Raw genomic sequence first — 16,271 nt, forward strand, 5'->3', positions numbered from 1 at the left:
GTTCGGTGCTTTGTGAAGAAGTTTGAAAAAACCCATTCGTGGGTAGACACAATCTTAAGAAAGAGTTTAAGTCACTATTCACTTAAAAAATTTAATCACGTTAAAAAAGTATTCACGGGTTGCAGGAGGTCGGTAGTTCCCTGTAGTAAGACTGTATATGAGAAAATTGTGTGTCGGCGTTTTTGGGAACTGTTCGGTGCTTTGTGAAGAAGTTTGAAAAAACCCATTCGTGGGTGTGTATCATATGAGTCTTCATGTAAAACTACTGGAGGGTTTTTCCTTTCCTGTATTTAAAGTCTTCCCATCTTGCTTGGCTATCTATGACAGTCCTTCTGGCTGAGGGGAACTCAGACTGTGGCTCTCTGGAATCTGGCACACATGTAACTTAAACCAATCCCTTTAAATGTTGCCTTTACACATTGGCTGGGACTCCTAAAAGAAGCAGGAAGCCAAAGCCAGACTCTGGAATCTAACCTGGGTATCCCATATGGCAGTGCACAAAGTTTTCTTTCTAGAGAATTTTAAAATGTTTTATTCTTTATCTTGAAACCCATTTTTTCTCTGTGAGCATCTTAATCTCCTCGTTCTCGCAGTACCATAGGAAGAAGCTGGGGGAGAGGAGATTTTGGCATTTGCAGAATAAGGTGGAATGTTGCAACATTAACAATGAACATAGCCACAGTTAGATTCAAGGCAAAAGGGGGTTGAGTTTGTAGAACTGTGATAGATGCCCCTATTGGGGTATAGGATTAAAAGGATTGTTTTTGTGTTTTGGGTTTTTTTTTCCAGAAGGGGTGAGTGAATAACACTTTTATTTAAGTGAATTCTCAAAATAATAATTATTATTTAAAGCTTTTATATACCGATGTTTGTACATCACATCGGTTTACATTTAACAGATAGCAAAAAAGAAGGGGAAAAAAAGGAATAGTAGTTGCAACTATTTATATTGTTTGATATAACAATCAATATAAAGAGGAGAGTTAGTTTTAGTGTCTTGGGTCATTTTCCAAAAGTATCGCACGCGAAAAGTCCCTTTTCCCATGCGATATCTAAATCGGGGCGGAAGGGGAGGAGTCTGGGCGGACTTCGCAATGACTTCGCTGACAGCGAAAGGTAAGACTCCTTATCGCCGCCAGTATTGCGCCCAATAGCACCACCTTTCACGGTGGTGCTATTGGGTGTGAAAGTCGGCAGTGATAGCACCACGGAGGTGAGATCACTGCCAGCTTTCGCAGGCCTGCCTGCCCCCCGTTACCGCCGGATTTTCTAAGTTCTGCGAACTTAGAAAATCCAGGCCTTAGTTAGAAAAGAGTTAGAGGTGAGAACAATGATAATGCAAAGGGGTGAGTTTTATATCAGATCTTTTGCTCCATCCGAAGTGCCTTTATCATAAAAAGGAGTTTAGGCAGACTTGTATGTTTTTATATAGGGAAACTTTTCATAACAATACTTTAAACATGTATATTTTGTTAATATTTCAGACCAACATGAACATTTCTACATAAAGATTCCTTAATATTTTTCTAGGAAAAAAATTCTCATTTCAATAAGATGCTTATGTTTTATATAACATGTCTTATATTATAAAATATGTCTTCACATATTGCAGTTAGGAACTTTTAAATCCGGAGTCAAAAAGTCCTGTTTCCGGCTGTGTCACCACCCGCGGTGAGATCATCAAAAAGCAGACAGGGTCCATTAATTTTGTCGTCATTAAAAGTGACAGGGCCATTTCTGATGAAGTTCTAGGAGGTGTATATTGTGGGGGTGGGTTGGACTTCCTGTGATGTCGTCATAAGGTGGTAAAGGGTCATTTCTGGTGACATAGGGAGAATGTGGCTTAGGGTGGAGCATGGGAAGGGCTACTCCATGCACTTCTATGGGGTGTGAGGGGCATAGGCAGAATGTAGGTGGGGCTTGGGCGGGGCTACATCCGTTCACATTGGGGTGGGAGGAGCATGGGTGGAGTTTGGGTTGAAAGTGGGTGGGACTTAGACTGGACATGAACGCTGATTGGCTGATATCAATTTTGAGTGACATTGTACCCATTATTCTACTATTGTAGCCCTGGATCCAGCTGCGAGAGAGCAATTGCGCTTTCTAAAGGTGGATGTTCTTGTGTGTGCCATTGCAAGTGGACGACTTCCTGTGGAAGAAGGAGCGGTCTTCTTCCATGGAAGAGAGAGTGGCCTTGAAGGATGCACAGGATAGGAGAACTGAGTTTATCCTTAAGCAGGCTTTTGAATTTGCAGATAGCTTCCTGTTGTTCCCTGGTGGCTCTCTCTTGGTTACTTTTCTCTCAGGAGGTCGATGAATCTGGTGTGAATTCCAGGGCAGTGATGGAACCAGCAGCCGCCTTTTGGCAGATGTGCTGCGATTTGGTCCACACTTTGGCCAAAAGGGTGGCATCGGTAATAACGGCTAGGCATCCGCTATGGCTGAGAAATTGGTCGGCCTATACAACCTCTAAGTCTATCCTTACAAAGTTGCTCTTTAAATGCTTGCTTTTGTTTGAGCTGGAGAAAATGGCCAATAAGTTGGGTGAGTCCCAGGTTCCTCGGTTACCAAAGGATAAGAAACAGGCGCCATGCTCTTCCAGCATGAGAAGTTGCAATAGGGGGGTTCAGTCATTTTTAACCCTACAGAGGACTTGACCTTTCATAGGACTCGACCTTTGGGTAGGTCTCAGTCCTTCCGTCCTAGGCAGCCCAGAAGGGGTGCAAGTTCAGGTAGTGGAGTACCCCAAGCCTCCCAGTGAAGGTGTGCCAACCCACCCCCAGGATCAGGAGATGAGGTCACCTCTTTTTTTTTTTTTTTTAATTGGAGGTGAGTCGAGATCATGTTACTCCAGTAAGTACTGGAGGTGATAAGAGATGGCAATGCGCTGGAGATTCAGTGTTCCTCGAGATGATTTCATGGCAGTCTCCCTGCAACTCTCCGCAGAAGATACAGGCAGTGGAGTGTACATTGTCAAGCCTCCTCCGCCTGCAGCTGTGGTTCCAGTGCCCACGTCTCAAGAAAATATGGGCCGATATTCCATTTATTTCATTGTGCCCAAGAAGGACGACTCCTTTTGCCCCATCCTAGATCTCAAAGGGGGTCAACCGTCATTTGCAGGTGACTCGTTTTCGCATGGAAACCTTGCATTTGGTGATAATGTCAGTACAGTTGGGGGAGTTTCTGATGTCTCTAGACTTGTCAGAAGCATACTTTCATATTCCCATCTGGCTAGAGCACCAACGATTTCTGCGTTTTGCTGTTTTGGGGCATCATTATCAGTCTTGAGTCTACTTTTTGGTTTGGCCACTGTGCCCAGAACTTTTCAGAGCTGAAAGAGGATAGGATTCTGGAACACAGATACATAGATGATTGGCTGATTTGGGCCAGAAGTCTGGAAAAGAGCCTTTGGATCTTGCGCAAGGTGATTTCCTTGTTGCAGGAACAAGGTTGGGTGGGTGAACATAGTCAAGAGCAATCTTTAGTCATCACAGTCACTGGAGTATCTTTGTGTTCAGCTCATCATGAAGCAGGGTGTTCTGCTGGAGGACTGTAATCAGAAGCTGATGGCGCAGGTGCGTCTATTGATGAACACGATACATTCGACAGTGTGGTCTTAACTACAGGTGGCTGCAACCCTGAGGTGGTGCTGTGAGCGAGGGTGCATATATATCCTCTTCAGTGCACTCTGCTGTATTGTTGGAGCCCACAGTCTCAGGACTATTCATTCGGCTCCATCTCCCGATGGAGATCTGCATACGCCTGCAGTGATGGTTGCAAGTGGATCTAAGGAAGGGGATTTCCCTAAGATCACTGACTGGCTAGTATTCACAACAGATGCAAGCCTCCAGGGTTGGAGAGCCGACTGTCAGGAGCTGACAACACAAGGGCACTGGAGTACAGAAGAGTCTCTCTTGAGCATCAGATGGCTAGAAGCCTGTGCCGTCCAATTGGCATGCTTGCGATTTGGTGACTGATTGCAGGGTCGAGCAGTCTGGATAATGTTGGACAATGCAGCAACAGTGGCTTACATCAATTGGCTGGGAGGAACCAAGAGCCAGCAAATGTCACAGGATATAGCCCAACTTATGGAATGGGCGGAAGTGCATTTTCAGGAGATCTCAGCTTCGCACATTGGGAAAAGACAATGTAAGAGCCGATTTTCTTAGCTGACAGTCTGGATCCAGGAGAATGGGAGTTGTCAAATGAGGCATTCCAGCTCGCAGTGGATCACTGGGGCCTTTTGTTTCTGGACCTGCTGGTGACTTCTCACAATGCAAAGGTTTCTCGCTTCTTCAGTCACAGGAGAGACCAAAAGTCCTTGGGCATTGATGCCCTCGTGCAGGAGAAGCCGGAGGGCAAGCTACTATATGCCTTTTCCCCTTGGCCTATGTTGGGCAGAATGATTTGGAGGATTGAGAGTCACAAGGGGATGATGCTTCTGGTGCAGCAGATTGGCCCAGGAAACCGAGGTATGCAGATTTGTGAGGACTCCTAGTGGACTGTCCTCTCCAGTTTCAACTCACAGAAATTTGCTTTGGCAGGGGTTGGTTCTTCATGAAGATCCAACTCTATTTTGTTTTACGGTATGGCCCTTGAGAGGGCTTGGTTGCTGAAGCGTTGATATTCTGCTACGGTGATTGCCACCTTGCTCCGAGCGAGAGAGTTTTCCACTTCTTTAGCCTATGTATGGGTTTGGTGAGTATTTGAGACTTGGTATGAAGATCGAGAGGTTCTGCCTTGTTTGGTTAAGATCCCGCTCATTTTGGAATTTTTGCAGGATGGATTGAGTAAAGGGTTGGCTCTTAATTTGTTTAAGGTATAGGTGGTGGCTCTCGCCTGTTTTCACGGTCTATTGATTGGTGTACCCTTGTCGGCTCATCCAGATGTAGCCCGTTTCTTAAAAGAAGTGAAGCATCTTCGTCCCCTCTTGCAGTTGCTGGTGCCTTTGTGGAATCGTAATCTAGTTTTGGATTTTTTGGCGGAACCTACTTTTCAACTGATGTGTAGCCTTTGAGATTGCTAACTTTGAAAACAGTGTTTCTTGTAGCAATTTTTTCGGCAAATAGGGTTTCCGAACTGCAGGCCTTGACTTGCCGTGAGTCCTTTCTACGGGTGACTCTGAGGATGATACAGCTGCATACTTTTGTTTTTCTTTTTGACAAAAGTGGTCTTGACTTTCACTTGAATCTGTCAATTTCTTTGCTGTCTCTAGACAGGGAAAGAGATGAGGAGGAATATTGCCTGTTATGGCCCTTGGATTTCAAGAGCATTTGGAGGTTTCTACACCTTTCAGGAAGACTGTTCTCCATGGTGGAAGTAAGCAGAGCAAGCCGGCTTTGCGGGCCACAATAGCCCAGTGGATTAAGGAGGTAGTCATGGCCGCTTATGTGGATGCTGAGCAGCCATTGCTCAGCATCCACATTCCATTCCATTAGGGCTCTGGCAGTGTCTTGGGCGGAGGTTAGATTGTTGTCACCCGTCGACATTTGCCAAGCTGTGACATGGTCCACTTTACACGTCTTTTTCAGGCATTACCACCTAGATGTGCAGGCCTGGGAGTACACGGCCTTTGCGTGTGCCGTGTTGATTGGACCTTGGGCAGCCTCCCGCCCTGTTCGGGAGTAGCTTTAGTATATCTTACTGGTTCTGGATTCACCTGTCTGAATGCTAAGAGAGGAGAAATTACTACTTACCTGTTAATTTCCTTTTCTTTAGTACAGACAGATGAATCCACCTTTCCCTCTCTTGGCTGCCCAATGATTGTGCTGCATGTTCCAGAGAGTACTGATAAGTTTCAATCCAGTCCCTAGACTAGTGTTATTACACTCTTTGTCTGAGCTCAATGTTTTCATGTTAGCTGAGTGCTGAAATGATATCTGTTAATAGTCAAGTTTTGTTAGTTTGTCCACAGTTGGCTTTTGGAGAGAATACTGGCAGGCTGATGTCACTACAGGGGTATATATACCATGTCAGTTTTGCTCTGTCTCCATCTGCTGGTAGAGGTGCATAACCCACTGGTTCTGGATTCACCTGTCTATACTAAAGAAAAGGAAATTATCAGGTAAGTAGTAATTTCTCCATATAACCTGCACTAAAATCGGAGTAACATTTTAGTGTAGGTTTTATTTATTCATGTAAAAACTTGCGATCCCATGGGATGCAGTAAGCTAATAGCATGCAAATTCCCTATGAGTTTAAAAAAAAAAAAAAAAAAAAAGAGGCAGGCAGGACTCAATACTCCTCAGGTGAGCCCCAGCAGGAGAAGACCTTACTTCCTCCCACAGGGCTACTATCATTAACAATACAATACTGTATGCTCCTCCCTGTGAGAGGAGTTAAGGTCATCTCCTCCTCTGGCTGAGGTTCCGTACAGTCTGTAGCTTAAAAACATTTTGAAGAAATTAGTTCCAAAAATGTATTTTCTGCCTAAAAAAGGTGTGCACTGAAGAATGTTCTTATGAAGCAGCACACCCAGGACTCAGCTTGTCAGCCAGTGGTACACAGACTGGCCCTGGTGATGGTAAATAATCCAGGCTGAAATCTAGCCTGGAATCCCATAAATTACTAATCCAACATCTTTGTTTTTCTGCATGCAGTTTGGGTTTTTCCTTTTCTTTCCTCTGAGTTGTGCAGACCTCTTTAATCTTTTATTTATTTATTTTATTTATTTAAGTTTTTTTATATACCAACATTCAGGACGATAGTCCCATCATGCTGGTTCACAAGAAACAGGGGTGCAATAATAATAAAACTTTACAATTTGAACAATAGTGCAGAAAAAGCAGTTACATATTAACTTGGAGTGAGAAGGAAAATGAAGATCAGATAATTATATATAAGTATAGATAGCATTGAATAAATAACATTTATTAACGTTATTACTAGCGAAGCGTGTTGATTGATGGGAGATTAAATAATGTTGGAGTTAGGAAATGCCTGCGTGAACAGCCACGTCTTGAGTTTTTTCTTGAATGTTGAGATGCTGGGTTCCATTCTAAGATCCGGGGGAATGGAGTTCCATAAAGTTGGACCGGCTGTGGAGAATGCCCGATCTCTAAGCGTGATGTGTCTGGTAGTTTTGGCTGGAGGTACTTGAAGTGAACCTTTGTAAGCATCTCTTGTCGGTCTTGTAGAGTGGTGTAATCGGAGGGGGATATGGAGATCGATTGGAGCTAATTGATGGATGTTTTTGAAAATGGTGAGAATGGCCTTGTAGATTATTCTGAAGTGTATGGGCAGCCAATGAAGGTCCATCAGGATAGGGGTTATGTGTTCTCTTCTCCTGGTGTTAGTGAGTATATGGGCGGAGGCATTTTGGACCATTTGCAATGGTTTGGTGTGTGATGAGGGGAGACCTAGCATGATGGTGTTACAATAGTCCAGCTTTGCGAAAATGATTGATTGTAGAATCGTTCTAAAGTCATGTGTGTGGAAGAGAGGTCGTATTCTTTTCAGCACTTGGACTTATAAAAGCAGTCTCTGGTGGTTTTGTTGATGTTGGCTTTCAGGTTTAGGTGATTGTCAATTAGAACTCCTAGGTCTCTTACTTGTGTAGTATTTGGTACGGTAGGATGGGTGAGTGTGAGGGAGCTGTTTTCTGGTGTGATGAGTAGAAGTTCCGTTTTTGAAGTTCCGTTTTCTTCTAGCTATACTCTTTGGTACTGTGGAAGTACTACAGGAAGTTTATCTCCTGCTGTGGTCCAGAAGTTAAATTTCCAGGAGTAAAAATATGCAGGCAAAATTGGCACATTCCTTGCATTGCAGGATAATAGCTAATAAGCTCATTACTCTGTAGCATGCATTTGCATGTGCTAATCCTAGCATGGGTTTTAGCATATGTTTTTCTGTGCAGAAACACACTGTTAAATACCACAGTTAATTTTATGCAGAAAATGACTAAAAAATGTGTTAAAAATGCACTGAGGTCAGCATGCTTTATTACACGGGTCTCTTAAACTGGAAAACTACAGTTTTCTTTTCCTTTTGGCATTTTTTGATGTAAACCGAGCTTTTTTGATGTAAATTTTTTGATGTAAATTTTTTGGCATAATTGTTTGATGTAAACCGAGCTGATTTGATTTGTATCAAGAAATTCGGTATAAAAAAGCCTTTAATAAATAAATAATAAAATTTAGATATGTGCTTTGCTGCTTGAAAAAATGAGTAGCAAATAGGATAGCATTGCCATTAATAGTTAACTGCTGTGAAGAAACAGCAGGAAATAATTTTTCTAAAATATGGAAGCAAAGGGATGCTTTCAATATTGCCGGCAGCATAACCTGATGGAGTGAGCACAGCACCAGCTCACACCGAATGTAGATGAGCTACTTACAGGAGTAGGGGGCTGCAGCCTGCCTTTCCAGCTTGGTTTATCTGATCTGTTTGGTGTAGTAAGGTCTGTTTTTGATTTTTTTTGTTTTTTTTCTTTTTCTTTACATTTTATAATATGTTATATGGCTGGAGGCCTTCTGATTGCTGCCACTACTTCCAGCGATTCCTCCTATTCATTTGTTTGTGAGGTCATTAGGGAATCTTTTATCATTTTTGTGCAAAGTGCCCAGGGATTATGCCAGTTTGACAAAATCTTATGTTGATTGTTTAATTTTGATGCAAATTTGGCATTTTGCAAATCAAGATACTGTTTGATCCAGAGCTTCTGGATATTGATTAGGTTATCTACCAGTCGTCATTTCCCATTTTCATAGCTCCCAGCTGGTTCAGCCACTAACTGGTTCGGATTGTATGACTTTATGATATTTAATACATTTAAGAGTAGTCATGCGGTAAGTGAAGGGATGTAGTTGGGGAAGGTAGTTGTGAGGGCTCCATAGTGAGATTAAGGGGTAGATTATGTGCTTCCATGCTCTTTAACTTGCACTGGGCATAGAGGAAGTTAACTTGCCAGGATTTGGAAACGGTTGAAAGGAGTAAAGAGGAAGCTGCACTCATATTGCAAAACTAAGTGAGATGTATTCTTGAAATCAGGCTTTACTGTGTAGAAGAGAACTACTAAACATCCCCAAAGTGTCATAAGATGCTTGTGGCCCTTGCAGTGGTGTCTTTTTTAGCCTGTGCATAACCTCTCTCTTTGTCTCTCTGTAGCCTTTTAGTAAGCACCTGACGACTGATGCCTATAAACGCCAGAATCTGGTCCTTGTTCTCCTTATGCAGATTCCATTGCTCTTTTCCTGACCCCTTAATATTTTCCCTCCCTCTCCCCACCAACGTTTGGATTCCCTTATGTGATGTTTTCTGCTCCTGTGTGTGTTTACAGTGGCCGAACCCAGAAACAACTGGTGGATTATGTTCGGGACAGTGGAATGAGAAAAGCTCCCTATGAAAGGTAAAGAGATGGTTTTTAATTTTCCATTGCAGAGATAAAGGAACCCCCAGTCCAAAATGATTGCCTTTCCTGATGATCGGACACACTGTTACTTTTCTTTAAAATTTTGCATAAGATATTAGTTCTTTGCTTTCTGTGGGTATATAATAATCTAAATACCTCAGAATATATTCAGTTTTTTTATATGTATTTTGAAAATTGCAAATTAAAATAAAATTCTTTTTTAGAAAAATAAGTAGTTCTTAGTGATCTTGGATAGCTCAAGAGAATTAGCAGGGATATAGAGCCTTTAACCTCTAGGTCACTGTTTCAGATCAAGCACAGGTCAGGAGTGTCTAAAAGTGGTTACTTACCTGAATGCAGTTTGCCCCATGTAAAACAAGTTGGTGGTCTGTCCAGTTCCTGGTGGTTATATGTCCTCCATTCCTAAATCCACTATTGTAATTTATCTCTTGGCAGTATCAGTAGTAGGGTTGCTGTTGATTCCATATTAAAGGGGACAGGCCAGTCTAATACTGGTTTTACTTCTCCGCATGCCTAGACTTTCAGGTTCGTTTCCTAAAGAAAACCAAATTTGAGTCTGAGGCAGTGTTTGCACACTTCCAGGTGGAAGACCTGTGCTTGATTCAGGTCTCCTGTTCCCAGGCTTAGCTGCGAATGTTATGGAGACAGGGTTCATTGCCCCTAGTGGAGGAGGGAAGTGAATCCCAGCCTTTGTATAACTGTGTCGCCTATTGTCCATATTTAAGGCCCATGATTTCAGGGGGAGGGGACCCAGTGTGTGGGCCTTGATAGAAGACTATTGCAATGATTGGACTGAATGATTTGAGAGGGGTTTAAAACAGGGTGGGGGTGGGGGAATCGGGGTAGTTGTGAATGAAGGCTCAAGGTGATGTAGCCCACTGGAAACCAAAAGGAGCAGGAGAGCTGAAAGAAATCAGATCTCTATCTCCACATGTGCCATAGGATAAAACCAGGACTGGCTCATGCTGCCACTTCTGACATAAAATTAACATCCTTACTAAACAGAAGACAAAAATTGCACAAATATGCAATCTGTCTCTATTAACCTCTCACCCCTTCAGAGCAGAGATGGCACTGCTGCACTCTGGATAAAAAGAGTTTTTTTCTGTTCTAGAGCTGTAAATTCAGCACCTTTCATGAGCACTAAAATTCACTTTATAAATTAAATTAAAAGCAATTGTGCTTAGTTTTTAAGCAATTTATATGACCAAAATAAACAAACAAAATCATACCCTGTATTCATGAAACTACTTCATCAGTTACATTTGTATTTGAATGAAAGGTTTTGCTGTGCTTTTTGTCATCACATCTTTACAGCCTGCATTAAATGGGATATCATTCCATAAAAGCTCTCCCTCTTCTTTTAGCTCAAAGAATATTAAAATATAACTCTGAATAAAAAAGGGAAGGCGAGGCAATTGTATGACCAGATAGAGTGTAGCGCCAACTCCAGTCCTTGAGCCACAAACAGGCCTGGTTTTCAATATACCCACATCGAGTATGCATGAGAGATTTGCATGCACTGCCTACACTGTATGCAAATCTATCTCCTGTATATTCATTGTGAATATCCTGCAAATCTTGCCTGTTTGTGGATCTTGAGGACCAAGTTGGCCATCCATGTTGTAGAGTCAAGAAGTTGTTTTGAAATTCAAAGATGAAAATTGCCCAGAACCATTCCATTCACTCCACTTTGTATTTCCATAAACCCATCTGTGTGTTAAGTCTGGAAGCCTAAATAGCCTTTAGTGCTGGAACTGCTTGGGGCTAGGCACTGTTTTGGGTATCTGAGACAGACTACTACTAGTATAAAATTCATACTGTTGCATCTTTGGCCTTGCAGTTTGCTCCTGCTTCTTGGGCTTTCAGCTCGGTTGGAACAGACCTCTGTTGGGCAGTGGTGCCATGAGCCTTTATTTGCAATTACCCAGGGATTTTTCTCCTGTTTTTGTAATCTTTCCTAGCCTAGCCATTGTAATGGTAGTCCTTAACTGGAAGCCACAGACCATTGTTCTTCCAGAACCAGGTACATGTGCACCCTAATTTGTTAGTAGATGTCTCCACCAAGCAATGACTGGGACTCCCTCCCCTGCCTCTATGATATCCTCAGTCGGTCCAGCCTAAGAAGCAGAATCCGGGTTTTCTGGATGGCCGTTTATAGCTTTGTCACTGAACCACCAGGGAAGAGAATTTAACAGGGATCTGGCTGTAGTGACTAGGTAATGGCTTAAGACAACGTAGAGGGCAATTTTCAAAACTGTACAAGCAGGTAAGAAGTCCATGGGACTTTGCATCAATTTTCAAAGCAAGTATACATGTACTTTCCATTTGAAAACTGCCCAAAGGAAAAGTACCTGCAGAGATTTGCACTTGTTTTTCTGTGGATACTTTTTCCAGCCAAAACAATACGCGCACACTTTAAAATATAAAGCTGTGTTGCCTCCTCTGACCTAATCCTACATCTGAGATGCCTCCACAAAAATAAAAGTACTTTCCCCATTGAAAAGCAAGAACAAATAGCCACACAAGTGGGTTATGTCATCTGATGATGGTGACACAGAAAAAAGCTCTTTAGCTCCAAAAGACTGAAAAGTGTTTCTCAGCATGTGCAGGAGTTCCTGCACTGCTACTACCACTTGAGCCATCCCAATCTTTCATTTGCTGAAGCATGCTGCCAAAAGAAACTTTTCTGCTTTCTCTTAAGCACTGTTGCTGCAACAATTCCTTTATTTTCTAAGTTTTTCATTTTTTTCAAGGCTAAAAAATTAGATTTTTTTAATTTGCCCGATGTCTGATTTCACTTCAGGTAAGATTCCCCAAGATGGGAAAAACACCATTCAAATTATGTTCAAAATGCAGACCTAAAACTGGCAGTCATCTTCATGATTTCTGCCTCAGATATTTGGGCCCCACTCATGTCTCTCCTTGCTAGGCTTTGTGGGAAAATATCACCCAAAACATAAAATACAGGAACATGACAAAGTATGAATTGTCTTCACCTTCTGACAGAAGTCTCCGCCTCTAAAAGACTAGTACCTCACAGATCAGTCACAGAGGAGTGGGGATTCTGACTCATCTCATTACTCTAAGAAAAAGAAACATGAGGCATCAGAGCTGCAGATGCATAAGCCCCACACCAAATTGGCAGCGGAAGGTTTTGACATCATCTTCCAAAACAGGAATTGAGATGAGTCTTCGCCATCCTCATTGAGGTGGATATCCCCAACTTTGGTGCAGAAATCCTTGACATTGGCATTGGTGAAGAAACCCTCAAGCTCATTCTCATCTGTGTTGATGTTGCAAAAATACTTGATATCATACTCATTGGTACCAAAAGATTCACACGTAAAATTTCCTTCTAAAAAGTACTCCCTTCTAATATTAGTACCTGAATCTGACACCTCCATGAAGATTTTTCAAGCTCCTCCAGTGCCTCCTTTCTGGAAGCATTTATCCACAAGATGTGGAATGGCTACATAAAAACTGCATGGAAAATAAATCTACATCTAAAGAGTAATGACTCATTACCCATTTTGGAGATATTTGCTTAGAACATAAGAACATGCCATACTGGGTCAGGCCAAGGGTCCATCAAGCCCAGCATCCTGTTTTCAACAGTGGCCAATCCAGGCCATAAGAACCTGGTAAGTACTCAAAAACTAAGTCTATTCCATGTTACTGCTGCTAGTAATAGCAGTAGCTATTTTCTAAGTCAACTTAATAGCAGATGATGGACTTCTCCAAGAACTTATCCAATCCTTTTTTAAACACAGCTACACTAACAGCACTAACCACATCCTCTGGCAACAAATTCCAGAGTTTAATTTTTGTTGAGTGAAAAAGAACTTTCTCCGATTAGTTTTAAATGTGCTACATGCTAACTTCATGGAGTGCCCCCTAGTCTTTCTATTATCCGAAAGAGTAAATAACCGATTCACATTTACCCATTCTAGACCTCTCATGATTTTAAACACCTCTATCGTATCCCCCCTCAGCAGTCTCTTCTCCAAGCTGAAAAGTCCTAATCTCTTTAGTCTTTCCTCATAGGGGAACTGTTCCATCCCCTTTATCATTTTGGTCGCCATTCTCTGTACCTTTTCCATCGCAACTATATCTTTTTTGAGATGTGGCGACCAGAATTGTACACAGTATTCAAGGTGCGGTCTCACCATGGAGCGATACAGAGGCATTATTACATTTTCCATTTTATTCACCATTCCCTTTCTAATTTCATTATCTGCTATCAAACCCTATCAAGACCATGTACCCTCCTTCACCTAAAGAATCCTGACAAAAAGATTCTCCCTTCATAATTTAGATTACGAACATTTGGATTATTCTGGTCAGTCAGATTCGCTTCATTCCTTGGAAGACACTATACATATAACACTGGATACTTCAGAACCTCAGAAGAGCTCCATTCCTACTAGGGATATGGCTTATACTATCTTCTTGCAAATAAAGACTGAAAATATTCTCTTTAATCTGGAAATTGATATTCCACCTTCTGAAGATTTGCAAGGTATTCTAAGGTTCATCTGAGCTCCTAAGTGGATAAAAAATTCCATTCATCAAACCCTACAAGAGTTTCAAGCCAAAATCTGAAACTCACCATCAGTTCTTCCTCTGAATAAAAATATTATTAGAAAATAGAGATAAAAAATGTCCAGGCCATGAAAAAATTCAACTTCCACATGACTTCCTAGTAGTTGAGTCAGCTCTGAAGAAAGCAAAAAAGCCTAAAGTTTTTTTCAGCAGTTCCACCTACCAAAGAATCCAGATTTATAGATACTATGGGAAGAACATTTCAAATAGCTATGCTTCAATCTAGGGTAGAATCTCACTAGTTTCAGATGGTACAATATTGATATAACACATTACAAAAGATAAGAGAAATGTCGACTCCTCTTCCAAAAGATATACAGAAGTTAACACCTTTTCTTAAATGAAGCAGATGTGTTCCAAACATATGGCTAGATCCATATATAATGCTTTTGATACCTCCTCCAGAGCATCTACCTTAGCAATTTCTACTAGAAGGATAGTCTAGTTAAAGATTTCAGGACCATGTGAGAATTTGCACAGCTTGAGCAAGTAGGAATACCCCCACACTCCCCCCCCCCCCCTTCCCTTCTCAGCCATCCCCACCACTCCTCCCCACCCGGGCCTTCACTTCCCCCGATTCAAAAATGCTATTTTACTTGGTCATTTCAAGAGATAGGATTACTTTACTGGATATACAAGGCTGCAGCAAATTAACTTTTAATAAGATCCAATTTCAGCAATAATTAAATATCACTACATTTCAACAAGTATTATAACCTGCACCTATCCACATGATTATTCCCTGGAGGTGGCAGTGGCCTTGCCCTTTCCTGGACACATGCTGACTGAAGTTTACATCTGTGCTCATTCAGGAACAACTTTACCTGCCATAGGATTGACCATTAAAGCCCATACCATGCATCATGCCATGCTTAGCCATCAAAGCTTTGCCCCTATAGCAGCTCTATGATTTGACCCCGGTCCATAGAAGAGCCAAGCCAGCGGCATGTGATTGCATGTAGAATATGCTTACCTGGCTATCAAAGCCAAACTTATTCGGAGACTCAAATTTCTCCAATGCAGTGTAGTAAAGGGGACAGGAAAATCAGTCTCTTGTTTCTCTGCTAATACAGATTTTTCAATGCTTTGCTTAGATGTGTCTCGGATGCTGTCACCACCACAGCCCTTGGCAGCAACACCTTGCTTGCTTGGGGGCTCCCCGCTGCTGTTGCTAAGACCATAACAAAACCTCAAGCTTTTTCCCTTCTGTATGTTTATAAAGATAGAGACCTTCATCATATAGAGGAATCCCATCGGGCTGATATATTCCTGGAAGAGTTCTCATTGATGAAGTCATATTTTATTTATTTATTTATTTAACAGTTTTTTTTATACCGACATTAAAATACACATCATATCAGTTTACATTATAACAGCAGGTAGAAAGTACATCGAACGGGGAGATGGGGGTGGAGAACCAGCAGGAACAAGAGTTAGAGGGGCTCTAACAGGGAGCCCGAGGCAATAGTTAAAATAGAAAAGGGGGAGGGGGGAGGAAGGGGGAGCTATTTACACAGATGGAGTTGGATGGGTGTAAAATTAGGGGGGCTAAAATACAAGGATGGGGTGGAAGGAGAGGGGGCAAATATTTACAGGGACGGAGGGTGAGGGTGGTTTGTAACAAAGTTAGTCCGGAAAGGCTTGGTGGAAAAGCCAGGTTTTTAGCATTTTACGGAATTTATTTGGGCATGACTCCAGGCGGAGGTTTGATGGCAGTGCATTCCATTGGGTTGGGCCTGCAATTGAGAGGGCACGGTCTCTTGTTGAAGTTAGTCTGGCACTCTTGTGCCAGACTAACTTCAACAAGAGACCGTGTCGGTATATAAATGTCGGTATATAAAAATCCGAAATAAATAAATAAATAACTCTTAAGGGATGGGACTTGTAGGGTAAGTTTAATACTAGAACTCCTAATAGAAATCATGAACCTTTGCATCCATTTATTCAACTTTTTGTGAGTTTGCTCTACAGCATGGTATGACTTTTTTTTTTTCTCTTCACACTACATCCTCCCTGGGATGATGGACCAGACAATGTGAGTCCCCAGGAATAATCAAGCAATGGAGATGCAGTCCCTCTGAATTTTTTTGTAAAAGCTCCACACTGGATTTGACATAATGTAATTTTCTCCTAAATGGGGATAATAGCCTAGGGGGAAACTTATTCATTTGGAGCATAAGCAGCATTAACTGGTCCTTGCACATCTCGCTCCAATCCATTGAAGTTAACGATATTCCACTGGCCACCATGTCCAAGCATTCACCTAACATTTTGGCTGATGTTTTGCTGTATGTCC

At 41.9% G+C, this 16,271-nt stretch overlaps 1 protein-coding gene across 3 annotated transcripts in view; it reads left to right on the forward strand.

Annotated features, from left to right (window-relative positions):
• The window catches only part of FARP2 (FERM, ARH/RhoGEF and pleckstrin domain protein 2), a 354,029-nt gene that overhangs the window by 193,130 nt on the left and 144,628 nt on the right, over window positions 1–16,271 (forward strand). For all 3 annotated transcript variants that reach the window (XR_003858526.1, XR_003858525.1, XM_029614957.1), the window contains exon 11: window positions 9,278–9,346. Coding sequence is in view for 1 of the 3 variants with exons in the window: in XM_029614957.1 (XP_029470817.1) it covers window positions 9,278–9,346 (69 nt within the window). In the remaining 2 variants the exon portion in view is untranslated. The remainder of the gene's footprint in view (window positions 1–9,277; window positions 9,347–16,271) is intronic.

This window comes from Rhinatrema bivittatum, chromosome 9 (assembly GCF_901001135.1).
Source record: "Rhinatrema bivittatum chromosome 9, aRhiBiv1.1, whole genome shotgun sequence".
Classification (NCBI taxonomy): domain Eukaryota; kingdom Metazoa; phylum Chordata; class Amphibia; order Gymnophiona; family Rhinatrematidae; genus Rhinatrema; species Rhinatrema bivittatum.